The 26,244-nt window shown below is 40.0% G+C and overlaps 2 protein-coding genes across 2 annotated transcripts; both read left to right on the plus strand.

Moving 5' to 3' along the window:
- The first annotated feature begins 219 nt into the window (after positions 1 to 219).
- Positions 220 to 2,833, plus strand: LOC115663708 (AP-1 complex subunit sigma-1). The gene is made up of 7 exons (XM_056303542.1): positions 220 to 378; positions 1,373 to 1,459; positions 1,662 to 1,753; positions 1,869 to 1,977; positions 2,064 to 2,099; positions 2,220 to 2,306; positions 2,484 to 2,833. The coding sequence occupies exons 1-7, from the start codon at positions 376 to 378 to the stop codon at positions 2,553 to 2,555; spliced, it is 486 nt and encodes a 161-aa protein (XP_056159517.1). The 5' UTR covers positions 220 to 375; the 3' UTR covers positions 2,556 to 2,833.
- A 5,887-nt stretch (positions 2,834 to 8,720) lies between these two features.
- Positions 8,721 to 26,089, plus strand: LOC115681494 (transportin MOS14). Its single transcript, XM_030605461.2, has 24 exons — positions 8,721 to 8,943; positions 10,205 to 10,303; positions 10,480 to 10,704; positions 10,798 to 10,917; positions 11,179 to 11,262; positions 11,822 to 11,881; positions 12,390 to 12,518; positions 12,723 to 12,784; positions 12,963 to 13,019; positions 13,894 to 14,017; positions 15,409 to 15,543; positions 16,298 to 16,378; positions 19,253 to 19,366; positions 19,506 to 19,585; positions 19,816 to 19,951; positions 20,383 to 20,532; positions 22,177 to 22,262; positions 22,510 to 22,697; positions 22,774 to 22,866; positions 23,438 to 23,625; positions 23,736 to 23,847; positions 24,407 to 24,564; positions 25,209 to 25,325; positions 25,433 to 26,089. Exons 1-24 carry the CDS (start codon positions 8,731 to 8,733, stop codon positions 25,655 to 25,657), a joined length of 3,036 nt encoding a protein of 1,011 aa, XP_030461321.1. The 5' UTR covers positions 8,721 to 8,730; the 3' UTR covers positions 25,658 to 26,089.
- Positions 26,090 to 26,244: the final 155 nt, after the last annotated feature.

Genomic DNA, 26,244 nt, shown 5'->3' on the forward strand with positions numbered 1-26,244 from the left:
AATTATCCCTCGACCTAAAGTTGGTGTTTTTTTATGGAATAAAAAAAAGTTCGGGCCAGAATTGTCTCTCGACTTAAAGTTGATGTTTTTTTTTGGAATTAACCCCAGAGAAGAAGGAGAAGGGCTCGACCTTCAATGGACTGGCTTTTATCACGAGTTGGGTTCCTGGGAGGGCCAAGATTCCTGGCCCGTGACGCATATGGCACGAAGCTCTCCAGGCCCATCACGGCCTGAGGCAGCCCTCCTCCATTCCTTAAGGCTCTTCGAGGACGACGCCGAAGCCGAGACAGCGTGAACGAGAAGATCAACCCCCGAGTCGCCGGCGTTGTTGATGCGGAATTGGAAGAACTTGAATTCGATCTGACGAGCTCCATCATGGTACACCCTTTTACGTTTTTGCTCATCCGGGTTAGTCGGGAACAAGCTTCTCCGTCGACCCGCGAATCCGTTTCCTGTTTGCCGATGATGTCGCGCCTCTCGTTCTTGGAATTCTGATGATCTCTTGCGGCTTTAGTTGACTTTCTTGATTCAGGCTGTTAGATTTGTCGATGTTGTTATGTTGGGCTCCCCTCTTGGGATTTGTTCTGTGTGAAATTAGCTCCTGTCTCATGACTTTGATCGCCGGTTGAGATCATTTTTTTACGTGACTTTTCGACTTCTACGTGAAATTGAATACCGTCGTCTGTCGTAGTTGATTAGTTCCTCCAAATCGACGTTGTTTCTCTGAATTAAATCGGTGAAGAGCTTCATCGCGATTCATTGGTTCTTTTTTTCGGCTGTTTTTCTTTGTTCTTGATCGTAATTGAAGAAGATAATGATAGCTCTTTTCATTTTAGGAGGGGGTTTGGTGGGGGAGCTTTGTTTTTTGTTGATCAAATCTGTCTTTAAATTTGAAGAGGGTCGTCATGTGGTTTCTGTCAAATGACGAGCTTGTGGATGCGGTTTCCGACTTTCCAGAAATTTGTTGTGTGCGAAAATGTTTAACATGGAGCTTCTGACAAGATAAAGCAACTCTGTTGGTCGGCTTGATTCTATGTGCTTTGCTTGAGGACTCGCTTCGAGCATGGTCGATGAGAGCATGAATAGACATTTTGCATCCAAGAGCTGTGCTTCTAGATTCTGATGGCACCATATATTATAGAGAAGCTTATCTGGCTGAAGATAGATATATGACTATCAATCGCGCATTAATTCCCAAAGTTGGGTTTCTCCTACTTTCTCTTTGTTAATTATATGTGCTTCTCATTTGAATATGATTGCATCACACATAAGCAGCTCTCTCTGTCTCTCTCTCTTAAGTCAATTTCCTATGTTGGCCGTCATTTGACTAAAGCTGGATTTTAACTTCTTTCTCTTCTGTGCCGTGTTTTAGATTCAGTTTGTACTTCTAATCAGTCGTCAAGGGAAGGTCAGGTTGACAAAATGGTATTCTCCATACACACAGAAGGAGAGAAATAAGGTATTTTTTTTATTCTGATATACTGTTTCTTTAAACCTTGTCAATGATTCTTGATAAACTGATAAGATTTGAGCACCTGAGCTTAGTGGCTGCTTGCTGAAGTTATTGTCACATACCTTTTTGTATTGCTCTGTTGATATATTGTTTCTTCGCACCCCATTTTACTGATATGCTCGTATGGGTTACCCTGACATCTGAGAAGGTCATCCGAGAGCTCAGTGGATTGGTTCTTACTAGAGGACCTAAACTCTGTAATTTTGTGGAGTGGAGAGGACTTAAGGTTGTTTACAAAAGGTAATTTATATAGAGTTTTTAGATTTTCATCCACAGAAGAGTACATGGGTTCAGTTTGTGGCACTTTGCGCCATATATTGTTTTCGACCAAGTTTGTTTCAATGATGTTGTGCAGATATGCCAGTCTCTATTTTTGTATGTGCATTGATCAGGATGACAATGAATTGGAGGTCCTGGAGATAATTCATCATTTTGTTGAGATTTTGGACCGGTACTTTGGCAGTGTGAGTACAAACTTTTTTATTCATGAAATACTAAGATGTTTGTGTTGAGTTCCAGATCTCACCACAATATCTTGAATTCTTCACAGGTTTGCGAGTTGGACTTGATATTTAACTTCCATAAGGTAGGTTATGCTCATTCAGTACAAGAGATTACATCTTTATCTTCTTTTCGTATTGCTTTATTCGTTTTTATCTGTGAGGATAAATGATTTGTGAAATGTTTGGTGCTATCAACATTTAAGGCTTACTATGTTTTGGATGAGCTTTTGATTGCTGGTGAACTTCAAGAGTCAAGCAAGAAAACAGTCGCACGGTTGATAGCAGCTCAGGTCTCTCTCTCTCTCTCTCTCTCTCTCTCTCTCTCTCTCTCTCTCTCTCTCTCTCTCTCTCTCTCTCTCTCTCTCTCTATCTTTCGACTGCTGGGTTGTTCAATTTGTTACGTGCTTTCTTATGAACTTTTATTTGAGCTTCTCTGATCTAAAGACCACTTTGCCATCTCGTGATAGGATTCACTGGTGGAAGCTGCAAAGGAACAACAGAGTTCAATAAGTACCATTATTGCCCAAGCCACCAAGTAGGATATACAGTTTGCTCACAATTCCCCACTGTACTCACTGTGCTTGAAGTATGCTTCCTGCAACTCTATGTTTCGAGCTTTCCTTGCAGTGGTTGAGTTGTCAGTTTTGGTTGTGGATGCACCTACTATGATGGTTAATGCAACATATACTGTGAGATATGCTTCCTGTAATACGCTCGTTTTAGTGTTCGATCGAAAATAGATACAGACAAGATCCTCAGTGAAACAACTATGAGTTCTGATGGCCTAATGATCATTCGCCGACCTTACCATCCGTAACTTATCCGTGTTCATGCCTTTTAGAATCGATTCGAGGGGAAGCAACATATGTTCCACCTGCTTGGTGTAGGTTTTAGCACATTGACACTGTTTAAACCTCATTGGGGTCGCGCCGAAGAAATTTGTGTAGGTTCATTTTCATCGGAGCCTCAAACCATGAAATAGCGTTGCTTTCCTTCGCTTCTAGTGGAGCTGGGGAACCTCCCGAGCGGATTCGGGAGGTGGAGTAGGTGGGGGGCCGAGCCACTATAAATCTCTATCCCTACTCTCTTTATATTTGTGCATATTGTCTATTTGCTCTTTTGATGGGGCCCAATTGGATTTGGCCGAGCATTATAACCAAGTCTCTTTGCCAAGGTCCCCTTGAAATTGATCTCCACACCCTTTTGGCACGGGCGAGCTTAGGTGGTCTATTGTCTGTCTGGCCATGATCAGATATACTATTGACTCTTCATTCTTTTTATAGAATTAAATGCTCAATGCAAGAGAGAACGGAGAGTTACGGGGAGAAATTTTTGTGCAGGATCACGACCCTAGAGTCGTCGCAGTTGGCGACAACGATCTTGTCAGGGGTGACGATGGTGACAACGGTTGTCGACCCGACATCATTGCACTCCGGCGAGTGAAGCTCGCACCTGCACCTCTAGTGCATTGCCACTATGCCCTTGTTCCACGCGATCACCTCCTCGTCCATCTTGTGAAAGCTCCTCTCCATTGCCGCCCTCCATTCTGTAGGAGCCAAACCCTTCTCCTTGTTCATCACTTACAACTCCTTTATCGGTCCGTGCATCCTATATATACACCTCACCCGTGGGAACTATCGGTCGAACAAGCAAAAAAGAGAGAATACAGAGATACGGAAGAAAAAGAAAGAAGAACAAAGAAAACAAGTGGAACGCTCTAAGGGCCTGTTTGGTTCAGCATTTAAAAGTTGCTTTGGGGGTCTAAAGTCCCTTGTGCAAATGCGAAGTTATTTGGCAAATTTTTTGGGAAGCTTTAAGGAGATGCAATTGCATCTCCAAAGTTTTCCAAGGGCCTTTGGCTGAATAGAGCCCATGAGGAGCTTTGAGAAGTTGCATTTTCGGAATGTAATCGGGCACTGTTCATCGTCTTCCAAGCAGATGATCCGGCGGCCGGCCACCGCCGCCTGAGGGCTAGCGCCCCGGTGACCGTTGCCTGGGGGTCGCCGTACCTCAGGCGGCGTCGCCGGGGTCGCGCGACCCCCAGGCGACCGCCGCCCGAGGTCCGGCGACCCCAAGCGACCGCCTGAGATCCGGCAACCTCAGGCGGCTTCGCCGGAGTCGCGCGACCCCCAGGCGACCGCCGCCCGAGGTCCGGCGACCCCAAGCGACCGCCTGAGATCCGGCAACCTCAGGCGGCTTCGCCGGAGTCGCGCGACCCCCAGCGACCGCGCCCGAGGTCCGGCGACCGCCCGAGATCCGGCACCTCGGGCGGCTTCGCCGGAGTCGCGCGACCCCGTGCGACCGCCGCCCGAGGTCCGGCGACCCCAAGCGACCGCCCGAGATCCGCACCTCGGGCGGCCACGGAGTCGCGCGACCCTGTGCGACCGCCGCCCGAGGTCCGGCGACCCCAAGCGACCGCCCGAGATCCGGCACCTCGGGCGGCTTCGCCGGAGTCGCGCGACCCCCAGGCGACCGCCGCCCGAGGTCCGGCGACCCCAAGCGACCGCCTGAGATCCGGCAACCTCAGGCGGCTTCGCCGGAGTCACCCGACCCCCAGGCGACCGCCGCCTGGGGTCGCGCAACCTCAGGCTGTGGTCGCCGAGGTCAGACGACATCGCCTGAGGTCGCCGGCGACTAGAGCTAGCCGTCAGCGGTTGGCCGGCGACCAGATTTGGCCGACGGTAGTGGTCGGTTGGCCAGTTTTTTTTTTTTTTTAAATATCAGCAAAAGTCTTTTGCAAATAATTTTTACCAAATGGTATTTAGACCAAAGTTGCTTTCAAATGTGATTTTAAAAAACATATTACCAAATACTGCTTTCATTTCGAAAAACCCTTTTAGCTCAAAGGTCTTTACATTTTGCCAAAGGCATTCCCCAAAACCGAACCAAACATGCCCTAAAAAGGTTGGGCTCTAGAAAAGTGGGACCCCACAAATAATATAATCAAAACACAATTTTAGGGAGTGTAAAAGTCAAAATAGAGCCCAAAAAGCGGGATCCTAAATTTTTTTAGAATTGGACTTCCTAAATAGCATAAAGCATGGTAAAACTAAGGATCGAGATTAACCAAATGGATATTTGTTTTGCATTAGTGGATCGCCAATCATTTGTAACTCGTACTTGCTTTGTTGATTTAATTTGAGGGACTGATTGTCACGGATTAAGTAAAAGCAAGAAAAAAATCTTTTCTACCTTTTCGTAAAATTTATAATATTATTTGAATTTCAAAAAATTATGAAATAGTTACTTGGGAAACTACTTGTTTATATAGGGAAATTGTCAAATAAGGACCCAAAGTGGGTGCCTTTTTTCAAAAGAGGACCCCAAGTGGATAAAGTATCAATTAAGGACCCAAATGCCCAAACTAGTATCAAATAAGGACCTGAGTTCGCCGGCGGGCCAAATGTTCCCCTTCCCGGCGACCGGCGGAGCTCGAGCTCGCCGGCCATGGCGAGCTGCCGGCGAGCTCCGCCCAGATCTGGGCGAGCTCGAGCTCGCCGGCCATGGCGAGCTCCGCCTAGATCTAGGCGAGCTCAAGGAGGCCGGCCTCGCCCGGATCACGTAGTCGAGGGCCTTGGCGGGGCCGTTGCCAGAGGCGATGGTGTCGCGCGCGAGCTTCAGGAGGAAGGGCCCGAGATCCGGGTTGTCGAGGGCCGCATCAGGCGGGGCAGGGCTGGCGGCAGAGCCCGGGGACTCCGGCGGGGGCTTCCGTGGGGAGAACTTGGAGCGGGAAGGGGACTCGGCCGGTCGCCGGCCGGCAAGCTCAGGTCCTTATTTGATACTAGTTTGGGCATTTGGGTCCTTAATTGATACTTTGTTCACTTAAGGTCCTCTTTTGAATAAAGGCACTCACTTTGGGTCCTTATTTGACAATTTCCCATTTATATATATTCACATGTCCTCAAAGTTTTGGATTAAAAAAAGGTAAAAAATTTATCAAAGCACACTCAGATACTTTTTTTTTTTCTAGAACCAAATCTAATCATGACTCTTCGCGACCCTGGACCACCTAAAAGTGGGTTTTCAGCCGAATGAACTGGCAGACATTTTGGGCCTTTTGGCACTACCTTGGTTCACCCATTAAATCTATCTAATTCTATTATATATATAATTTCAAAAAGAAAAAACATCAATTATACCTTGAGTGATAATTTTGATCTGAACAATTTATTTGTCTCAATAAAAAGCCCAAATTTTAATTTAAGTCCCAAATCCGGTTCCTGTGATGTAAAAATTTAAAATTGTTTGGGCTAGATTTGAAATTTAAGTAAAGGTTTGTAATTTTTTGCGAGACAAAAAAAAGTTCGCTCAAAATAAAATTTAGTACTTTTTTCTTAGAATTAAGTATATATATATAGTTAAAATCAAAATTGAGAGAATATTCGCTCCAGTGGTTTCACGTGGCACTTAACTTTTTTTTCGTGATTGCCACGCAGCCCATGTTCAACTAATTGTTAGTTGGGTTAATGATTTGTCGTCCTCGAAAGTCAAACGTTCTATCATTTATTAAATTAAAAAAAATGAATGAAAGAAAGTTTTTTGAAATGTATTTTAAATCCAATGAAAAAGATAAATATATTTTTAGTATCTTTCCCAAACAATTATATCTCTAGTCTTATCTCGTTCATTTTATTTTGAAAAGGCAAATAACAATAGAGTATCTTTAAGTATATTGTTTATCCGTTTAATTTGAAATTAAGTAAAAAGGAGAAATAAATCTTATTACATGAATCATATTTACAACTTGAGGTATAGCTTTTGTTAATTACATGAATATGTAATAAATTTGAAAAGTTTGATGGATAAATTTTATTACATGAATAAATCTCACTTAATAGTAAGTAAATTTTAAATTACAATAAAAGAATAAAAATTACAACTTATTCAAAACTCTCATGTTTACGTTTCATTTAGTTTTATTCCCCTCCTGTTAAAAGGCACTTATCTTTAATTCCACTTGTTTTAAATATAGCTTATATCATTTGAAGTAAAAATTCATTTAGCCAAAAACGAAAATGAATATAATTTTTTTTCCAAAATCCAATAAATTTGAATTTGAGTTATTTTTCGAGAAAAAGTCAAGTAAGAAATAAGTTTTAATCAATAGTTAGTTAAATACACAAATCAAATTGACATTGATCCCAGTCAAAAGATCGAATATTTGCGGATAAAAGTTTTATAAATAGGTGGTTTCTCCGTTTATTTCATCACTCCGATAGAAGGAGACATACGTGAAGTTTTCGCGGATGCTGATTCTTATCAAGACTTTTTCAAGAACTCCATTGGATTCAGTTTATCAAGATGCCAATCGTCTTCGACTTCGGATCAAACCAAGGACGTGAAGAGGATGTAAATTTGGTGATGTTTGATTTGGGGTTACACCATCAAAACTCTCTTCCAGAGAAGAAAAAATATCAAAAGATTTTTCTTTCGCATTATAAAGCGATTTTACTCCGTTTATCCAAATTAACACAATTTGGTATACATTTCCAGATCTACATTTAGATTGAGAATTTTACTTTGTATGGACGAATATAAAGATATATTTATGAACATATATGCCTGACTAGTTAATCATAGAAAAAATCCACTTCTAGAAGTAAAATTTCCCAATTTGCTCAAGCATTCATTTAATTTGTTCATCTCTAGATCTATACCGGACTAATTCCGTAAAAAATCCCAAATTTTAGGTTAAGTCCCAATTGTATTTCGAACTTTTTTTTGTCTATAAAAACTCATAACTTTAAGTCCAGTCCAAATCTACCATGAACTTTGTTTGGTCTAAAAAAAATCAAACTTTAGATCGAGTCCCAAATCTACCCTGAATTTTAACTCTAATCCCAAATTTGCCCCTTTTGTCCAAAAATCGTCGTTAATCGTCCCTAATTTCCCTAATTTTCTTATCAAAGAACGATCTCGTTTGCGAGATAATTTTCTGCATCACCTTACTGACATGGATTTGTTACCGACGTGGAAATACCACATCGAATAGCTAATGTCGATTTTTGGACGGAAGGTTAACGGAGGCAGATTCGAGATTGCATTGAAAGCTCGTGATTTTTTTTTTGTAAACCAAACAAAAAAAAAAAAGAGAGCTCAAAGGAAATATGGCATTAACACTAAAGTTGGTAGTTTCTTTAAAACACACAAAAAAAAAAGGTTCGGGACATATCCGGGACTAGATTTACAGTTTGATTTTTTTTCTTTTAAACAAGAAAAAGTACGGCGTAGAATTGAGACCGACCCAAAAATTCAGACAAAAATCAGTTCGGGGGTGGAATTGAAACCGGACCTAAAATTCAGGGTTTATTAGGTGATTAGGCTGATTCATACATGGCCATTTTTTTTTTCAGAAAGAGAATTTATACCCCTTTTCTTGGGCAGAAATTTTTCTAGAAAAATAGAAAGAAAGAAAAGTAGCCCCACCACATTATCACCAAACAGCGAAAATAGCCGTCAGATCGAGCCCCCAGCACTCTCCCCCCCTCTCTCTCCTCGCAGCCGCAGCAGCAAGAAGAATTCCAGGCGTCGCTCTCTCGTTTCCTCCCCCCCCCCCCTCTCTCTCTCTCTCTTCTCTCCTCTGCGCGTACGAGCGAGACGGACGAAAGCAAAAGCTTTAAAGGGAAGGGGACGGGCAGCGAGGAGCGAGGGAGGTCGGGACGACGCCGTCGTCGTTGCGGGGGGCGGGGGGGCTGTGTGTGCTTTTGCTTTTGTATGGACTTGCGGATCAAGGTGGCGCAAGCCGTCCACGTGCTCAACCACGACGCCCAGTCCTGCAACCGCGTCGCCGCCAACCAATGGCTGGTCCAGTTCCAGCACACCGACGCCGTCTGGGAGGTCGCCACCTCCCTCCTCGCCTCCCCCGACCACCTCCGCTCCTCCGATCTCGAGGTCGAGTTCTTCGCCGCTCAGATCCTCAAGCGCAAGGTCCGCCTCCCCCCTCCCTCCCTCCCTCCCGATCGACCTCCGCTCTGCGACGGGGGCGGCTTCTTCTTCTTCTTCTTGTTGTCGTTGTGGTGGTGCTGGTCGGTTCGGAGGTCGAAAGTCGAATGCTTTGATTGTGGTTTTTAGGCTCCTTAGTGGCTGAGCTCTTCGATGGAGATGGTAGTTGCGCTAGGCGTACGTTGGGGAATTGAATGATCGGAACCGGATTAAAGGAGTTGTATGTGCTTTAGCATTCAGGGCGGTTGAGCTCAGCAAAACGTCGCGTATAGATAGTATGAAGTGTGTTAATTTGGTGATACTGGAATCTGACAGTGGTCGCGATGCTGCTCTCTCTCTCCCTTTAGTTTCTTTCCATCTGCGGATGTTCTTGCTTGGTCATCTTCATGAAATTTTGGTGATATACCTGTTTCTTTGGTTTCTTTCCATCTGCGGATGTTTTGGCTTGGTCATCTTCATGAAATTTTGGTGATATACCTGTTTCTCTGGGGACTTGGGGAGCTGGGCTGCGGCGAGGTCGGGCTTTTTTTCCTCAATCATTAGGCCTTTTTTTCTTTTCTTGGTTAAAGTCTTGATTTTTTTGGAATTTTCTTTTTGGTTGGGGCCGCCTGGGGGAGGGGGGTTGGGCAAATTCAGATGTCCAATCACTAGGAAATTTTGGTACACTTGACTTTAGTTCCGGCGTTTGAGCCATTTGAAATGTCATGTAATCTTGCGGAAAAGGGACTCGCTTTCTGAGGTTGACATTTATTGGACCGGACAATGAAGAAGCATGATGGGGATACACAGGAGCTTATCTTCCATTTTCATTAGGTATAAGAAAAAGGTCGGTTGAGTATAATGGAACAAGGGAAGACCTGGTCAAGGCAATCTTATTTAAGAGAATACCCCGGCTCATAAATGCCTATGGCAAGCAGGTATTCCATCAGAAGTCGACGTTGGAAATTGAGCTATCTCTCAGGCCAGTTTATGAGCATGAAGAACAGTTTTATGCTCATGCTATAGAAGAAAGCTTCGTGGCATTGATAGGCATATTAGGAGTCATTTCTGGATAGTAGGGATTTCCGTAAGATAGCGATCTCCATCTCCTTTGTCCTCCTTTGGCCTATTGCAGTTTAAAGGTTGTTTATTGCTTGAAATCAGCGAGAGAATGGAAACATGCAAAAGTACTCATGGTGAAACTATCTTTCTTTGTTGCCTTGAACCGTGATATGACTGTCAATGTGTTTCTTTTCTCTTCTTGCAGATCCAAAATGAAGGGCACTGTTTGCAGTTAGGGGCTAAAGAAGCCTTGCTTAACGCGCTTCTTGTGGCTGCAAAAAGATTTAGTTCTGGTCCCCCTCAGGTGCTTCCTTTCTCTCCTAATGGGACTTTGACGGTTCTTTGCCATGTCAAATAGATGCAACGTGTCACTTTATTCTACGAGTGGAGGATTCTTGAGATAATGTTTCTTTGATACTGCCTCAATTATTTGTTTGTGCATGTAACGATTTGATGAGGGTCATACTTTCTTAATGACAGCTTTTGACACAAATCTGCCTTGCGCTCTCAGCACTCATAGTTCATGCTGGTGAGCATGAGAAACCAATTGAACAGCTCTTTTATAGTCTCCGGAATCTGCAGAGCCAGGATGGTGGCAATTTGGCTGTACTAGAAATGCTTACTGTTCTGCCTGAAGAAGTAGTTGACAAACAGAACGCTGATTGCAGATTAAGTGCTGCTTGTAGAAGCCAGCATGGCCAAGAGGTTCATGAATATATTCCTGTTGCATTTAGATCTCTACGTTTTCTCTTACCCTCTTGCTTTGTCTTGATTTGTTCATGTCACTTCCTGGACCAGCTTCTTGCACAGACTCCTATGGTTCTCGAGTTTCTGCTGCAGCAGTCTGAAAAAGGTTTTGATGGCGTTATGCAACTCCCAGAACAAAATAGAAAAATCTTACGATGTTTATTGAGCTGGGTAAGAGTTGTAATGTTTTAATGGCTAACCTCCTTTCTACTGTATTTATTCATAGTGTTTAATTAAAGGATTAAACTCCTTGTGCATCTTTCTATATGTGGAGTCATGTTCTTCAGTAGCTTTACCCGAATTTTTCGATGGATGTGGTTTCTGAGTGTATCATTCCTTATTCTCACTAATATAAAAAAATGTAGTATATTGTCTCTTGTACAGTTGGTAATGTGAAATTCTTGGTTTTTGTGATAAAGATTTTTATTGTAGGTTCGAGCTGGGTGCTTTTCTGAGATTCCACAGGGGTCACTGTCTGCACATCCTCTTCTTAATGTTGTATTTAATTCTTTGCAGGTAATTATAATTTGTTAGTTCTTTTGTAATGGTCTTGTCTGATGTGAGTATATGCAGTTTTCACCATGTGTAATAAATGTTTTTTGTGCAATAAATAGTGAGTTTGTATGATATTTCAATCTGAGAGGATAATGTGTGACTTGACTTAACCAGGGTTAACACTTATGGAGCTTCACATAAGATCATTGCTTCAATTTCTACATGATGTAACATGCAAATGCTTATTCAGGACATAACTAATCATTATATTTTATTTCTTGAAGTTTCTTAATCCTTTTCTTGAATCATTGGGGAGTGAAATCACCCTGTTTCAAATGATATTATCCACAGTGCAAATGAAAGGGTGTCCCAGTATTTGTATGCAGAGCTTGTGAATAATAATGTGAAAAAGAAAGTATACATTAAGTGATGCATAAGTAAAACGAAAACTTCAGATTATCTGTGTGTTCTAGGAATGGTTTAATTTATTATGACAGTCATTGTTTGTTCTATCTATACATAATATTTGTAATGTTGTACATATGTATAAGCCCTAATGCCTTTTCTATTGTTGTTATAGGTCTCATCTTCATTTGACTCAGCAATTGAAGTTCTTACTGAACTTATAACTCGACATGAGGTATAGTAATGCCATTTGATGGGACCATCTTATATCTTAATGTCTTCATTATATTTGTAGTGTTGTGGAATTATTGTTACCTGTAGAAGATATTCTTCCTCTTGCCCAAGAACCATCTCTTCAACATGAGACAGTGTGTCAGTTTATACCTAATTTGGACCATCTGGTTGGATATGAAAATTCTTGTAAGCTTGCACCTTTTTTATTAAGGTGGAATGCCTCTATTATTTCAATTGTGTGGTTTTTTTGCATGGGGATAATTTTTGGACCACTCTGTCTGGTGCCGGTTAGCATATAAAATTGTTGTGCTTCTGAGTATCAAAAGACTGTGAATAATTAACTGCAGAGCCAGTCTTCAACTCCAAAGTGCTGTAAATTTGTGATTTCAAGAATGGGGGTCTGCCTCTGTGGATGCATCTTGGCCATTTTTGGCATTTGATGTTACTAGTGTCCGTATATATTTCTAGTACTCTTCATTACACTTTGTGACTTTTCTTGCTTCTTCTAGGGGCTACCCCCAGTTTTATTATCTAGGATACGTTTTCTTAACGAAATGCTTCTTCTACCGGCTCTTACCAATGGAGATGAGAAAGTAATTGCTGGTCTTGCGCGCTTACTTTCAGAAATTGGACAAGCAGTAAGTACCTTGTGGAATCATGTTTTACTTCATTTAGCTACAGACCATTGCAGTGGTTGAGAAATTTCCTACACTCCTGCCGTGGTAAATGGCCTGCTGGAAAAGTTTAGTCTCTCTCTGATTTTTTCCTGCTAAAATATCTCATATATTCTATACATTACCTTGTTAACTAGCTTTTCATTCCCTTTGCTCAATGTGAACCAGGCCCCTGCTTTGATTGCAGAAGCAAGTGCCGAAGCACTTGCATTAGCAGAGGCGCTGTTGAGGTGATATGTGATTCTACAGTTTAACTACAATTTTGTTCTGTATAATGGGCAGTTGAATGTCTTTAATTTCTTTATACGTTAAATACCATGGGCTTAGAATGCAGTGCATCAAAGGACTAGTTGAACCCTTTGGAACTTTAATGTTATGGCAATGTCTTACTCTTTGCTGTAATGACAGCTGTGTCAAATTTCCAAGCGAGGATTGGGAGATTGCAGACTCAACTTTGCAATTTTGGTAATTATTGTCGATCAATTTCTCTTGATTTTTGGTATGCTAGATTTTGTTTGGTTCCGTTAATTCAAGTAGACAGAAGTCATTAGACTTAGATCTGATATGATATTCAGTAGACTGCTCTTGTGCTTCAGTCTTGACGGCTGTTGACCTTCACTCTTCTTTTTATAATTCGAATGCATGTTTAAAATAGATGAGTTGATTTTTTTGTTTTACTTCTGTCTCTGTGAGCTTGTGATAAAATTGTTTGCTGAAAATCATCTCTAATTCATTTCAACATTTTTAGTGATCTTAGCGGATACAATATAGTAGGCTAGGTATATCCAATCGGTTGTATCTTCTTATTTGTTCTGTAGAGGAAAACTAGAGCACGGAATTTTGATTATTGGAGGAAACATAAAAGAGTGACCACACACCATTGACTGGGTTGAGATGTGAATTTGGGGTGGTTTAGGGGGTTCACATACCAGGGATGTCTAGTGTCTCGGCTATCATCATCGTGTAGGCTTTCTGCCATGCTTAAGCTCCAAACTTGAACAGGTTTTTTTAGGCTCTCTGTGAAACACTTGTAAATTTCTTTACTGTCTCGCTGGTTGATTCTTTAAATAGGTGTGCCGTATTGAAATGATAATTGATGAGCCTACCATTTGAAGCCATTGTCTCTTGCACTACGGAAATGACATTCTTGGAACATTTACTGGAATTGGGGACACTTGGATTGTACTTGATGTGACAGTATCTCCTTATTATCTTATATGATAGCGAACTTTGTTATGCTCTCCTTTGAATAAGTGAACACTTGCAAGTTTTGAGCTCGCATCTTTACTATTGTGAAGGCAAATTAAATTTGAGCTCTATTCATCATCTTTACTTTCAGGTCTACCCTTGCAAGTTTTATGCTTGGCCTTGATGTGGACATTGCAAACATTAGGAAGCACTTTGAAGATGTTTTTATTTCTATATTCTCGGCATTGCTTGATGCTCTTTTATTGCGTGCTCAGGTTTCTTCTCATCTCTGACACCTAGTTCAACTTTGGGTCGGATTTGAATAAGTGTGTCCTCATGTGTCCATCTTCTAACGGAAAAAGGGCATTGAGACATTGCATTATAGTTGACAAAATAAAAGATATGGAGCAACTCTTATCATGAAGGTAGTGCATATTGTGGGGTGGGCAACTGTGACAAATTTGATATCTTTAAGGTCAACTTGAGTTGTGAACTCTGCATTTTGAAAATATGCATGCCACGGGGCAAGACCAGTGGTATCTGGAAAGGCTATGACATGCTCTTCTGTACAAGGGATTCAGTTATACTGTTAGGTGTTTTAGGAACAAAACAATAACCAGTGTCGAGTCAATATTAGGGTTGCCACATGGATGTTAGACACATGTTTGATAAATGAAGCATCGAGGAGAACCAGCAGAGGTGCTTATCTATGTCCATTGTGTGCCCCAAAATATTTTGCTATTCTTCCACTTTTCTTTCTTCATCTCTTCCCTACCTCCCGTAGTTCATTAGAATTTCTATTTTGGCATCTGCAACAAGTAAAAGGGCTAGGAAGAAATGTAACTTTGCTTTTTATTTCCAATGGCACTTGTAAAGATTGTTTTGCTAAACATAGTCAATCATGCTCCGGAACGACAATGGAAATTTAAGATCTTGTTGCAAGTTAAGCAAACACATGAAGCTCCTAAATTTTTACCAATAGTAAAATTGGGATTGACTTATTTCTTTTACTTTTCTTGTCCTCAAGGTACATAGAAACTCTGAATTCTTTCTCTCTCCGACTGTTTGCATGAGATATATGTATGCTGCTATCGATTTATTACTAAAGTCTAAAGAGCGAAAACATGAAAAGACTTGTTTTCTCTCTTTTTTTGCTTCATGAATGCCCATCAAATTTGGTTATTGTACCTTCATCTTAGCATCCAACCTGGCATCAATAGATGTGTGATAAATTTTGGGCATTTGATCAATAGATGGAATCTTTTATACCTGGTTGGTTTGCTTGCAATGCCTCTTTCAGCCCTGGGTGATCAGTACAATTTAATTACGTATTAGAAAGAGTGAGATTTGGATTTTGTTGGTTAAATCTATTCAATACATCTTCCTTGTGACGATTTTGTTTATCTTTGGCTGTCCTGATTTTGAGCTCGATTTACTTAGATGAAGAGGAAGGGTTGAACAAAGGGAATAAAACGTAAATTACAACCACATGTTTGTCATTGTTTTATCCTCAGGAGTTTACCTCTATCGCTGGTTAAAGTATCTTCTTGACATAGTTTGTTCAGATTTTTTTTTCCTTCTGGTAAGGATGTGTGGTTTTCACTTAATGCTATTATTTAAACATTCTCCTTGAGTTGTTTAAACACTTGAATTTGTTGTTTTGCAGGTTGACGAATCTACATTCAATGATGATAGTGGAGTGGTTGATCTACCTGATGGCCTTGTCCAATTCAGGATGAATCTTGTTGAACTGTTGGTGGATATTTGTCAGCTTTTAGGATCTGCTACGTTCATGCAAAAGGTGCAAAGGAGAAATTACTGATTCCTTTTCTTTTCTGTATTATTGGGAACTTTTGTTTTATAATTTGTACCTTAATTACTCCAATGACTGCAAGACTGAAATCAATGGACTTTGATCCTTTGCACCATAAGTTTCCATGGCCATCGCCTAAATAGCACCGATACCGACACGTGACACGACACGGCACGACATGTCATTTCTCAAAAAATAGAGAATTTCGACACGTTGGGATATGTTGTATATTAAATGTATATTTTTATTTATACATGATAAATTATCATTTTTATGATTATTTCAATCAAATTAATTTGATTCATCCACAAATAAATAAATAATAAAAAAATAGCGTAGAATGAATTTACATTTTGATCCCTAATTTATTGAAAATGTTTAAAATTGACTCTGTGAGTGTTGGAATGGCATGTCGGGATGCTGGACTCACGTGTTGCTGGTGTGTCAGGAGCATGAATCACGTGTCAGATGTCTGACACCTGTTGACCACGTGTCGGTCGCGTGTCGGACGCGTGTTGGTGTCCGACACCGACACCAACACGAAGACCCTCGTAGAGTGTCCGTGCTTCCTAGGCCATTGCGTCATGTCAATTTGCTCCTGATATTCCTGTTTTTCTTGCATATATATATCTAATTGTTATGCCTCTCATGTTTTCCTTTTTGTCCTTTTCCTGCCTTTTACTCTATCTGTGTAATAGATTTTTAGGTTGACGTTGCTGAATCGTCATTTATTTATTGGTAGATCTTTTGCGGTGGTTGGATGCCAGTGAATGTACCACCACCATGGAAGGAGGTGGAAGCCAAATTATTCGCTCTTAATGTGGTAAGCACTTATAGGAATTAAAACTCACACTTATTTGCTCTTTATTCTAGTTTTGATAGTCATTGCATTGTGGAATTTGGACTCTTCTTAGGTAATTGGTACTTAAAGTATATTCGATAGACTAATACCTAAAAGTCTACATTACATGCTAGTCTCTGGCATGTTTTTCTCATTGGGAAAATAACACAAATGGTTCTTGAACTTTGGCCCAATGTGGTCCCTGAACTATAGCCCAATGTGTAATGTGGTCCTTGAACTTTCAATTTGTTCAATGTAGTTCCTGGACTTTTAATACATGTTCAATTTAGTCCCTAAATTATGTAAAAATGTTCAATGTTGTCCCTGAACTTGAATTAATGGAAGGACAACATTGAGCATTTTCATGTAATTCAGGGATTAAGTTGAACATGTATCAAAAGTCCAGGGACCACATTGAATAAATTGAAAGTTTAGGGACCACATTGCACATTGGGCTAAAGTTCAGGGACCGCATTGAACGATTAAAATTTCAAGGACCACATTACACATTGGGCCAAAGTTCAGGGACCGTTTGTGTCATTATCCCTTTCTCATTTGTATTTATGTGTGTACGTATAAACATGTATGTAGATGCCTTTTCACATACTCATTCGTTTTGTGTTCTCTTCTTTGTATCAGTAATTTGGACTCAATTTGTCGCTTGTCAAACTTTAAGATACCTTATCTGGTAATATTGTAGTGGTGCTTCTATGTTGGGCATGATGGCTAGTAAAGTCCAGTCAAATACTTTATATCTTAATATAAATGCACATATTCAAAGAAGTAGTTGAAACATCAGATTCATCACACGAATCAATAATTGGGGTCCTTGGATTTGCTAGCATAGTTGATAATTAAATGGAACACTACGAGCTTCTTGATCAGGTTTATGTTGTGGACTTTTTCATTGTGCAAGAATGAGCAGCTTGTGTTTATTCATTATAAGTTAACTGTGGCTACTTGCAATATTTCTCTTGTTAAATATACATTGGACAGACTGATTTTTACTATTTAGCTTTTTACTTTATTTTTTTTCCCAAATCTTGTGGCTCATGCAACTTGATTTTCATTTAACAAGGAACGCTTAAAATGTTTCAAAACATACGAATTTTGACATGTAATTTGAGTATATTTTCCCCTAAATTTTTATGTTTGAATAGTATTTGAAGTTTTGGCGGGAAAGTCATTAAGTGACTTTTTGCTTAAAATAAGTCAAAAGAGCGGCCCTACCTAATTTGAGTATATTTTCCCCTAATTTTTTTGTTTGAATAATATTTGAAGTTTTGGCGGGAAAGTCATTAAGTGACTTTTTGCTTAAAATAAGTCAAAAGAACGGCCCTAACTAACGATATAAAAGCAGTGCAAGTGCTTAGTTGGTTTAATCACGTTATTTAAATCAAATATAATCCAAGCAATCACAGGAATTTGGTTTTGATAATGCACGCGACTGATTGGAATAATTGAAGTACAAAAGGATTTGCTATCTCACTTTAATGAGTGCTAAACGATAAATTCTAACACAGACACAGCCTATGTGGCTACTGGTACAAATCTTTTACCAATTGGTCGAAATTTGACCCGGCTATATAAGAACTTTCTCATTTATATGGAAAGCCTCCTAGATGAGCTCTCAATCCCTCCTATTTCCTTCTGAAGTTTACTAGACTCTCTCTCCCTTCTACCGTCCCTCCCCCTCCCGCCAAATGGTCTTGTTGATGAATCCTATATGTGCTGCTCATCATAAACCAAAATTGTAGATGGGCAAGTTATGAAAATGAGTGCCCCCTTTGAATCCTTAACTAAACTGACCTCATCACCAAACAAAATAAAAATCACAATATCTGAGTCAATTAAGTTCAATCTCTCCAACTTTGCAAAAGTATGAACAAAACCATCAACAAAATCAACCAAATCGGTCACACGGCCCTTTTCATAAGATGGATTCATTGGATTTCAATTGAAAGTCATGTTCAAGGGAGGAGATGGGGTCAATTATAAGTTCTGGACTTGGCAATCACAATCTGTTTGATTAGAGCATCTGCAATTTGATTTTTGTACCATGCGTTTCTTCTTGGCAGATTGGATATTCTCTTCATTCTCTAATGTCTTGTGTTTGTTCGAGTGGTTTTAATGGTTTGATCTGCTCATGAAAGGCATCATCATTGGTCTTTATATTGGAGTACCTCAATTTAGGGTTAACTTAAGATTTAACTTTGCCTGCATGAGTGAATTCTGAGGGTGAAGTCACCTGTTAGCGCTCAAGTGCAGTGCAAGTGAAGGGAGAAAAAGGGTTTGAAATCTGTTTCCCGACATTTATGAAAGGCCGATTGTCATTTCTCATTGTTAAGGGTGAATTTTGGAATCCTTCTTTTCATCCTGTGCAACATAATGGTCACGCGAGAGACTTTTGCTGATCAAACAATCAAAATAAAGAGAGAAGTAGATAACTTAGATTAGAAAGGTTAACGAAGGGAAGAAGGAACTGTTTATCTGTGGAGTGGGCGCAGCTTTGAATACACTGTTGCTAGGGCTCTACCTTGCTTATTTGCTTCCTTCAAGGGCATTGTTGTTTTATTGATGAAAAAGCTATGCCCACAGCTAGTTAAATTGTGAAATTGCGTTGTCCATATGTCTACTAGAGTAAGTAACTCAAGATATAAAACAATGAAAACTTCCTGCTGTTATGTTCTAGGGAAGCAGCTTCAATTTTCAAACTGCTGCATCTCTATGGTGGCTGCTTGCGTGGTTTTAATCAGGAATGTATGCTTGCGGTCATTCATAAGTGGCTTAGTTTGTAAGGATAGCCTTGTCATCTTGTTTTCTGCTGTTTAATTGTCCGGATTTTAAATATTCCAGGTTTCTGAAGTTGTCCTTCAAGAAGGCCAAAGCCCAGACTTCTCTGCAATTATGCAGCTAGTGATAGCATTATCAGCCAGGCCTTCTGCTGAGCTGAAGGGCTTTATGTGCCTTGTATGTCAGATGTAGCCTTTCCGTACATATATTATTTTACTAGTCCCATAGGAACTCAAGTACAGATAAAATGCTGAACTTTCACATCAGGGATGATCCATTTGATCTTTACTTTTTAAGTAGGGCTTCTACTTTGTAGGTTTATAGAGCACTTGCGGACATTATTGGTTCCTATTCCAAGTGGTTCTCTGCTTTCCAATCAAATGCAAGGCCCTTATTGTAAGGAGCTCCTTCATCTAGTTCATTCAAATCAGTACATTTCAAAATGCAGCCTCTCTTTTATGGAGGTTCAGGGGGGCACATCTTAGAGTTATTTTTTACGTCTCCTTTATATGTTTTTTACCTTATTGGTTATTTTCTGACATCATTTGAAGTATCGTAAAAATGTTGTCTACAACTTGTGTTTAAGACTTGCGCGTTTATTTTTTGTACTGAATCGATGCTTTCAGATTATTTCTTGCAACAGGCATATCAGAACTTCCATCATCCAATTCTTGTGCTTCCGCCCTTCGTAAATTTTGTGAAGATGCTTCTGCAGTACTTTATGAACCATCCAATTTGGAAATTTTGGTGTGGATTGGAGAGGTGAATATCTTTCTGATCTGCTATGACCTTGGCAAGCACTTATTTGTTGCTTCATTTGACGGTGTGTGTTCCAATATGGTTATTTTTAAACCATGTACTTAGCTGTGGATGACCATGCTAAATCTGTTGGCTAGAGAGCGCAGAAACAAGTTTTCCTCTCCATCCTCTAATCCTTTTTACTGATTAGGTAGTCTTTTCTCTGTTACTGGTCATCACGTGTTGCTCAAGTGAGAGAAGCCTCTGCTATTTTTTTCCTGAAAAACCTCTTATTTTGAGGCAAAAGTTTCATCGCATCTGGAATTTTGTTTGTCCGTCCCCTCCCTCCCTCCCTCCCTCCCTCCCTCTCTCTCTCTCTCTCTCTCTCTCTCTCTCTCTCGTGCTCATAAATGCAGCTTTTTCGCTTATTTTTTTTTCTATATCTTCTGGTTCAGGGTTTGGAGAAGAGACATCTGCCTTTGGAAGATGAGGAGGAGGTTGTAAGTGCAATTAGTTTAGTTCTCAGCTCACTACCTAACAGAGAGTTGAAGAATAATCTGTTGACTAGATTGCTCTCTGCTAGTTATGATGCCATTAGTAAACTTGTAAGTGAAGCTTCCACCTCAGATTGTTTCCTTGATTGTTTACTATTTTTTTTCAGATATTTAGGCATGCAGACCTTTTATATTCTTCTCGGTACTCGTTGGAAGAATCTCAACGAATGATGAAAATTCACGTCAACAATTGTCCCAAGATTATTTCTCTTTTTCTAAACCCTTGATTTTTCAAGAATCCAAGATCCAGCTAATCTGTTTGGATCACTGAAGCCTTTGTTAATGAAGACAAAAACGTTTTTTTAATGCTTTGATTTCCTTGCTTTACAAGTGTGATCAATCCATAGCAATTCTCAAATGACAGCCTTAGAAGGATATCCATTTGCATGAAAGATCATTACGAGTTCTCATGTTAGCTTCTTGTTATAGGCTTGCAGATTCTCTTTAGCGAATGTACCGTCAATTACCATTTTCATGCCATTATTGAACAGCTTCTAAAGCGACGAGGTCAATTTTTGTTCCAATCTCTTATAAGGATATAATTACTTTAAAGCCAACAAACAGAATATCCCTAACATATCCTGTTAAAGCTTCTCATTATTTGCAAACTTAGGGAGTACTATCAATTGTCATCAATAAGTCCCTGTTTAGTTAGAACTGCAAGTATAGAAGATTTTTAATGGCAAAGGTTTAGTCTCATTACTGGTTAATGGTTTCCTCTTGAGCAGTACATGGGCCAAATTTTGTGGTACTTTGACTGTGCTTTTATTAGAGTTTCAAATTTCTCTCTTAGGTGGGCCTCTAATCCATCAGTACCTTTTTGGCATATAACTTTTACTTGGCAACAGAAAAAGGTCACTGTTTAGGAGTAGAATTCCATAAATTTTGAGGCTCTGGAACTGTGAATCTCATACTTCGGTTGTGGAGTTCTTTTGCAAATAGAAGTGTCTTAGAGGATGCAATAGGAGTGTCACTATGTTTTTGATCTGTGTGGAGAAGAAATTCATACTAGATGCTCCTGTGGAAGACAGAATTTAGATGCTCCAATGAAAAGATGTGATATTATGATGGAGATGCATGGTGAAATGGGCAGGAGAAAGCTGATAAAGTTACGGGATATACTTTGAAGAAATAGGAGAATCTTTTGATAGGAAGGGTACTTATATTGTCACTAGAAAACAAACTGTAAGTCTTTTGCTCTGACTTCAGCCCTAAGTTTTGATAGAGTTAAGAGAAGCGACATTCTGAAATATGAGGTATGATTAAAGAAAAGTAATGGGATTGATTGGGTGTTCTGGCAGAAAGTTTTTAGCTCAAGCGGGAAAACATCACTTGGGGCAGCTCAATTTTGTACTAAGAGATGTGAAAAGGAAAGAAAAACAAATTTAAACGTTGTTAGGTGTCTAATCTGCTTTGGATTTCTTGCAAATAGGCATCTCAAATTCTCAAGTGGAGGAAATTCCAAAGGGCAGCTGTGTTTTTCTTTTGCCTGCTCATGAGCTAGTGCCCAAACCATGGATCTGACTTTGTTTTCATCTTCTTTACACACAAAAGTATTTTGTACTCCTAGCATATCCAGATGATCAATTTTGATTGGCAAAGACCCAGAACTTTTGGTTGAATGCAGTTAGCTGCTTACGTAATTACATTTGACTGCATGTATGAGTTTACCATCGATACTTAATCATTTCTCAGATTAGTGAAAACGGCAGCCATGCTCTGAGACCAAATCCAGCAACTTATGCACAAACTTTGTCCTCTGCCACCAGAGGGTTGTACAGGTCTGCATTCACTGCTTTACTGATTATGTTATGGCTCATGCTTAAGATTTATTTAATAACTTCCTATCTACTGTCCTCTTCTGTGGAGGTCATGCTGATGAACTTTTGGATGAATATTGAGTTAGCACTTTGTATAGCTGGTTGGTTGCTTGTTGTTTGGCATGTGACGTTACTTTTCTCAACATTTCCTTTGCTGTGTTGGTCCATAATTTTGTTTTGTTAAAGTGTGAATGTCGTGCACTTCCAGGATGGGAACTGTGTTCAGTTATCTTTCAACGCCTCATCCAAGTGGACCTGCCGATGATGATCCAATACTCGCCCTACTAAGGGTGTTTTGGCCTATTTTGGAGAAATTATTTAGGTCTCAACACATGGAGAATGGTAACTTGTCCACTGCAGCTTGCCGAGCTCTCTCACAGGCGATTCAGTCCTCAGGTTTTGGTTTCTATTTTTTCTTTAGGATGTTTTTGGTATGCCGATTGTATGAAGCGGAACTTGTTTAAATTTGTAGGGCAGCATTTCTTGACTCTATTACCCAGCATACTAGACTGCCTTTCAGCCAATTTTTCAATGTTCCAAGATCGAGAATGCTTCATAAGAACAGGTACGCCAGTGTAACTGAAGTTGGTAGGTAATTATTCCGGATTCACCCATAAAAAAAAGTTCTCGTATCCTGACAGGTCCTTGAACTTGGCTTACTAATCTGAAGTTTAGTAATGTGATTAACTTTGCTAAGAGAAAGAATAATGCATTAGTGCATTGTAAGACAGTTTCAGTCATACTGATTCATCTAAGTTTTTTTTTTGTCCATAGCTGTTCTGAGATATTGGTGAGGTTCACCACATGCTTGCTGTTATGAAATAGTGATGAATTAATATGTAGCCTGTATATAGTTTTGCAACTTAGTTGAAGGTGCAGTTGTTTCAGAAGCAAGCAGTTTCCAATTTGGTATTATGTTGGGTTTGTATGCTTGGGTGGACAGAGTTATTCAGAATGCAGGTCACTGATAAATGGGACCCACTGGATCATCACCAACCATTATTGTTACAATCTCATCATCAGCATGATGTTTTGCATTGGACCTTTTATTTAATATGTCAGCGGTGATACATGAATCGTATAGTCAGTATATTTTCATTTCTTTTGCTTATGTGTGGCAACAAACTTCTCGTCAGCTTCTATTGTCATTGAGGAATTTGGCCAAAAGGAAGAGTATGGACCTCTATTTGTCACCACTTTTGAAAGATTTACTCAGGCAGCATCAGTGATGTCGCTGAACTCATCCTACGTATGTGACCAAGAACCCGATTTAGTGGAGGCCTACATGAACTTTGCATCAACATTTATTCGAGGACTACATAAGGTTCAATGCATCCTGTCCTTTTATTCATGATTAGATGATTTACAGGATGCTGTTAGAGATAATACATCTGTTAAAGTTGAATGACTTTTTTTTTGCTTCTAATACCTCAGGATGTACTGGCTGTGTCTGCTTCGTCTCTTCAAGTTTCCTTCCAAAAGGCAGCAATATGCTCCACAGCTATGCATCGTGGTGCAGCTCTGGCTGCAATGTCATATCTATCTTGTATGTATTTGATTCAAATTGACAGCTCGTATTACATCTGTTAATGCATATTTAAATGCGAAGTCTAGCTGCCAGTAACGTTTTCTCTAGTGCATATGTGCTCCTTGGTGATCCGACATTTTGTTCTTATGGTTACCCTGTTATCTCTCTCTTAAACTGTTCTTTTCTGTTACACCAGTTGCAATGAACTGCAGCAATTCAATTGCTTTTTCTTTTTGTGTCGGAGTCATTAACTCCTCGAATCCAAGATATTTTTGTCTTAATGGCATAACTTCTGTCTGAAAAATTCTCGTGAATTCGAGGAATGTGCTTACGGGGTCCTCAAAGCTTTGCCTCTTTGAGAATAAGAAACCATACCATACCATGCAGTCGACGGTTAATTTTTCACATTGTTGTGGAATTTCTCCAAGATCGTGGCCTTATCCACTAGATGATTTATATTCTTCATCCTGCTTGAATTTCTTTATCATTTTACTTTATTGATGTAGAATTGTCAACTTATGGATATCTTGCTGATGGCAATTGCTTTAAGGTCTATTATTTTTGTCTATTCTTTCAGGTTTCCTGGAGGCAGCTTTGACCTCTTTAACAGAAACAATAGCTTGTGTGCCCGAGGAGCCCTTTAATGCCATGGTCATTCATGTTGCATGTCATTGTGGTGAGGGACTTGTATCAAACCTTTTCTACGCTCTGCTTGGTGTTTCTGCAATGTCAAGGGTAAGGATGTTATGCTTGTATTTCAATGTTTTGGCACTTGCATGTTGGATTAAGTTTCCTTTTTATTCCTTTTCTTTTTCTTTCTAGGGGCTGGGGTGGGAGGCATAAATATTTATTCTGAATGCTTTCTTTAATTAAACTTCTTTAGATATTTTTTATGCTGAAACTACCGAGCCGGGATAGGAATTTTTAGGCTGACTAGCAGCTTGTATAACATTCCTTTTCAACTAATTTTTTATTTCCAATTTTTGGACTAGAAATGAAGAAAAAAGTTTCACTTTTTCAATTCTAGACTGGGTATTCTGCTCATTCAGATGAGGTAACTTGTTTTGAGAGTTTCTCTTAGCGTGTGCAGTTACGGTTGTCTAGATATTTCAGTAAGTGCTCTCAATTGTAAACTATTTGTATATTAATCTTAATACAGAATATTAAGCAAATAAAGGAATAAAATATTTGGCACGAATATTTAGTGCATTTTGAAGCGATGAAGCTACATGCAGCCTATTTTGTTCAAACCTTCACTTAAAAGTTGGACCGCTTAGGTTTCAGGCTATGTTAAATGCCTTGCCATAAGCTTATGTCACAGTCATTCATCTTGTAGAATAGCTATATGACGGGAACGTAAAGGTGCTTTCTTTTGACAGGTTCACAAGTGCGCCGCAATCTTGCAACAGGTGGCTGCAATTTGCAGCTTTAGCGAAAGGACATCCTGGAAGGCGATTCTCAGTTGGGACTCTTTGCATTCATGGCTCCAAGCTGCGGTCTCTCTCTCTCTCTCTCTCTCTCTCTCTCATGCACGTGTTTTTTAAATGATATGCCACCTGCTTTCAAAATTGTTGTTCTATCATTCCCTTTACTGCATTGGCAGGTACAAGGTCTTCCAGTAGAGTATCTGACACTGGGTGAGTCAGAAAATCTGGTCCCGCTTTGGTTAAAGGCACTTGCTGGCGCAGCGTCTGAGTGTCTTGACAGTTGGAGCTCGGATGGGGTTAAGAGTAACTGTGGGCATATGCAAGGAAAGGGAGGGAGAGTCTTAAAACGTTTGGTACGAGAATTCGCCGACAATCACCGTAACATTCCAAATTTGACATGATTGCTCACATGCCAATTGAACATCGAGCGCAACCTACCCAGCCCCTCAAGCTTTAAGGCTTCTGCTGCCTTCCGTCGCTGATGCAGCATGGACACTGTTCTGTAAATTGACGGATTTTAGTGAAGCGTGGTCCAGTGGTCATTTCCGGGAGGTTCATTATTTAAGCGATTCCCCTGTTTTCTATCGATTCTTCAGCAGATCATTCCCAAAAAGCTATATTTGTACAGCAGAATAGCGCTGTCTTTCGGGTCTCGAAGAGCAAACAGAGGATAATCTTCTTGTTTGTAATTTTGGTTTTCTTTTGGCAAAGGGTAGGAGCCAGGGTTACACAATTGTCACCGTTCGAGCATATTTTAGTCTTCAAATGTAAATTTGGAATGGCTAATGGTCTCAGATGAAATTTTGTTATGTATAGTCCGATTATTCACAGAATCTTCGCCAGTTTCGTTTATCGCTCTCTCAACAGTCGGAAAATCGGCGATGTTTGGTTTCATTTAATAGTACGATCTCGTATTTGATGTCTAAGCAATCATTTTCTGACGGCAACTCCCGGGGAGTCATGCTATGTCCCTTTTCAAGGCCAAGGC

This window comes from Syzygium oleosum, unplaced genomic scaffold (genome assembly GCF_021117445.2).
Source record: "Syzygium oleosum isolate NSW1041296 unplaced genomic scaffold, Sole_v2.1 Sole_v2.02, whole genome shotgun sequence".
Classification (NCBI taxonomy): domain Eukaryota; kingdom Viridiplantae; phylum Streptophyta; class Magnoliopsida; order Myrtales; family Myrtaceae; genus Syzygium; species Syzygium oleosum.

Bases quoted from the DNA above. Each gene is read 5' to 3' on its own strand.
- LOC115663708 (XM_056303542.1), top strand. The intron at 1,754-1,868 runs GTAATTTATATA...GATGTTGTGCAG, and splicing joins CTTAAGGTTGTTTACAAAAG to ATATGCCAGTCTCTATTTTT. The intron at 2,100-2,219 runs GTAGGTTATGCT...TCAACATTTAAG, and splicing joins TGATATTTAACTTCCATAAG to GCTTACTATGTTTTGGATGA.
- LOC115681494 (XM_030605461.2), top strand. From the start codon at position 8,731: ATGGACTTGCGGATCAAGGTGGCGCAAGCCGTCCACGTGCTCAACCAC. The intron at 10,304-10,479 runs GTGCTTCCTTTC...TCTTAATGACAG, and splicing joins TTAGTTCTGGTCCCCCTCAG to CTTTTGACACAAATCTGCCT. The intron at 19,952-20,382 runs GTGAATATCTTT...CTTCTGGTTCAG, and splicing joins TTTTGGTGTGGATTGGAGAG to GGTTTGGAGAAGAGACATCT.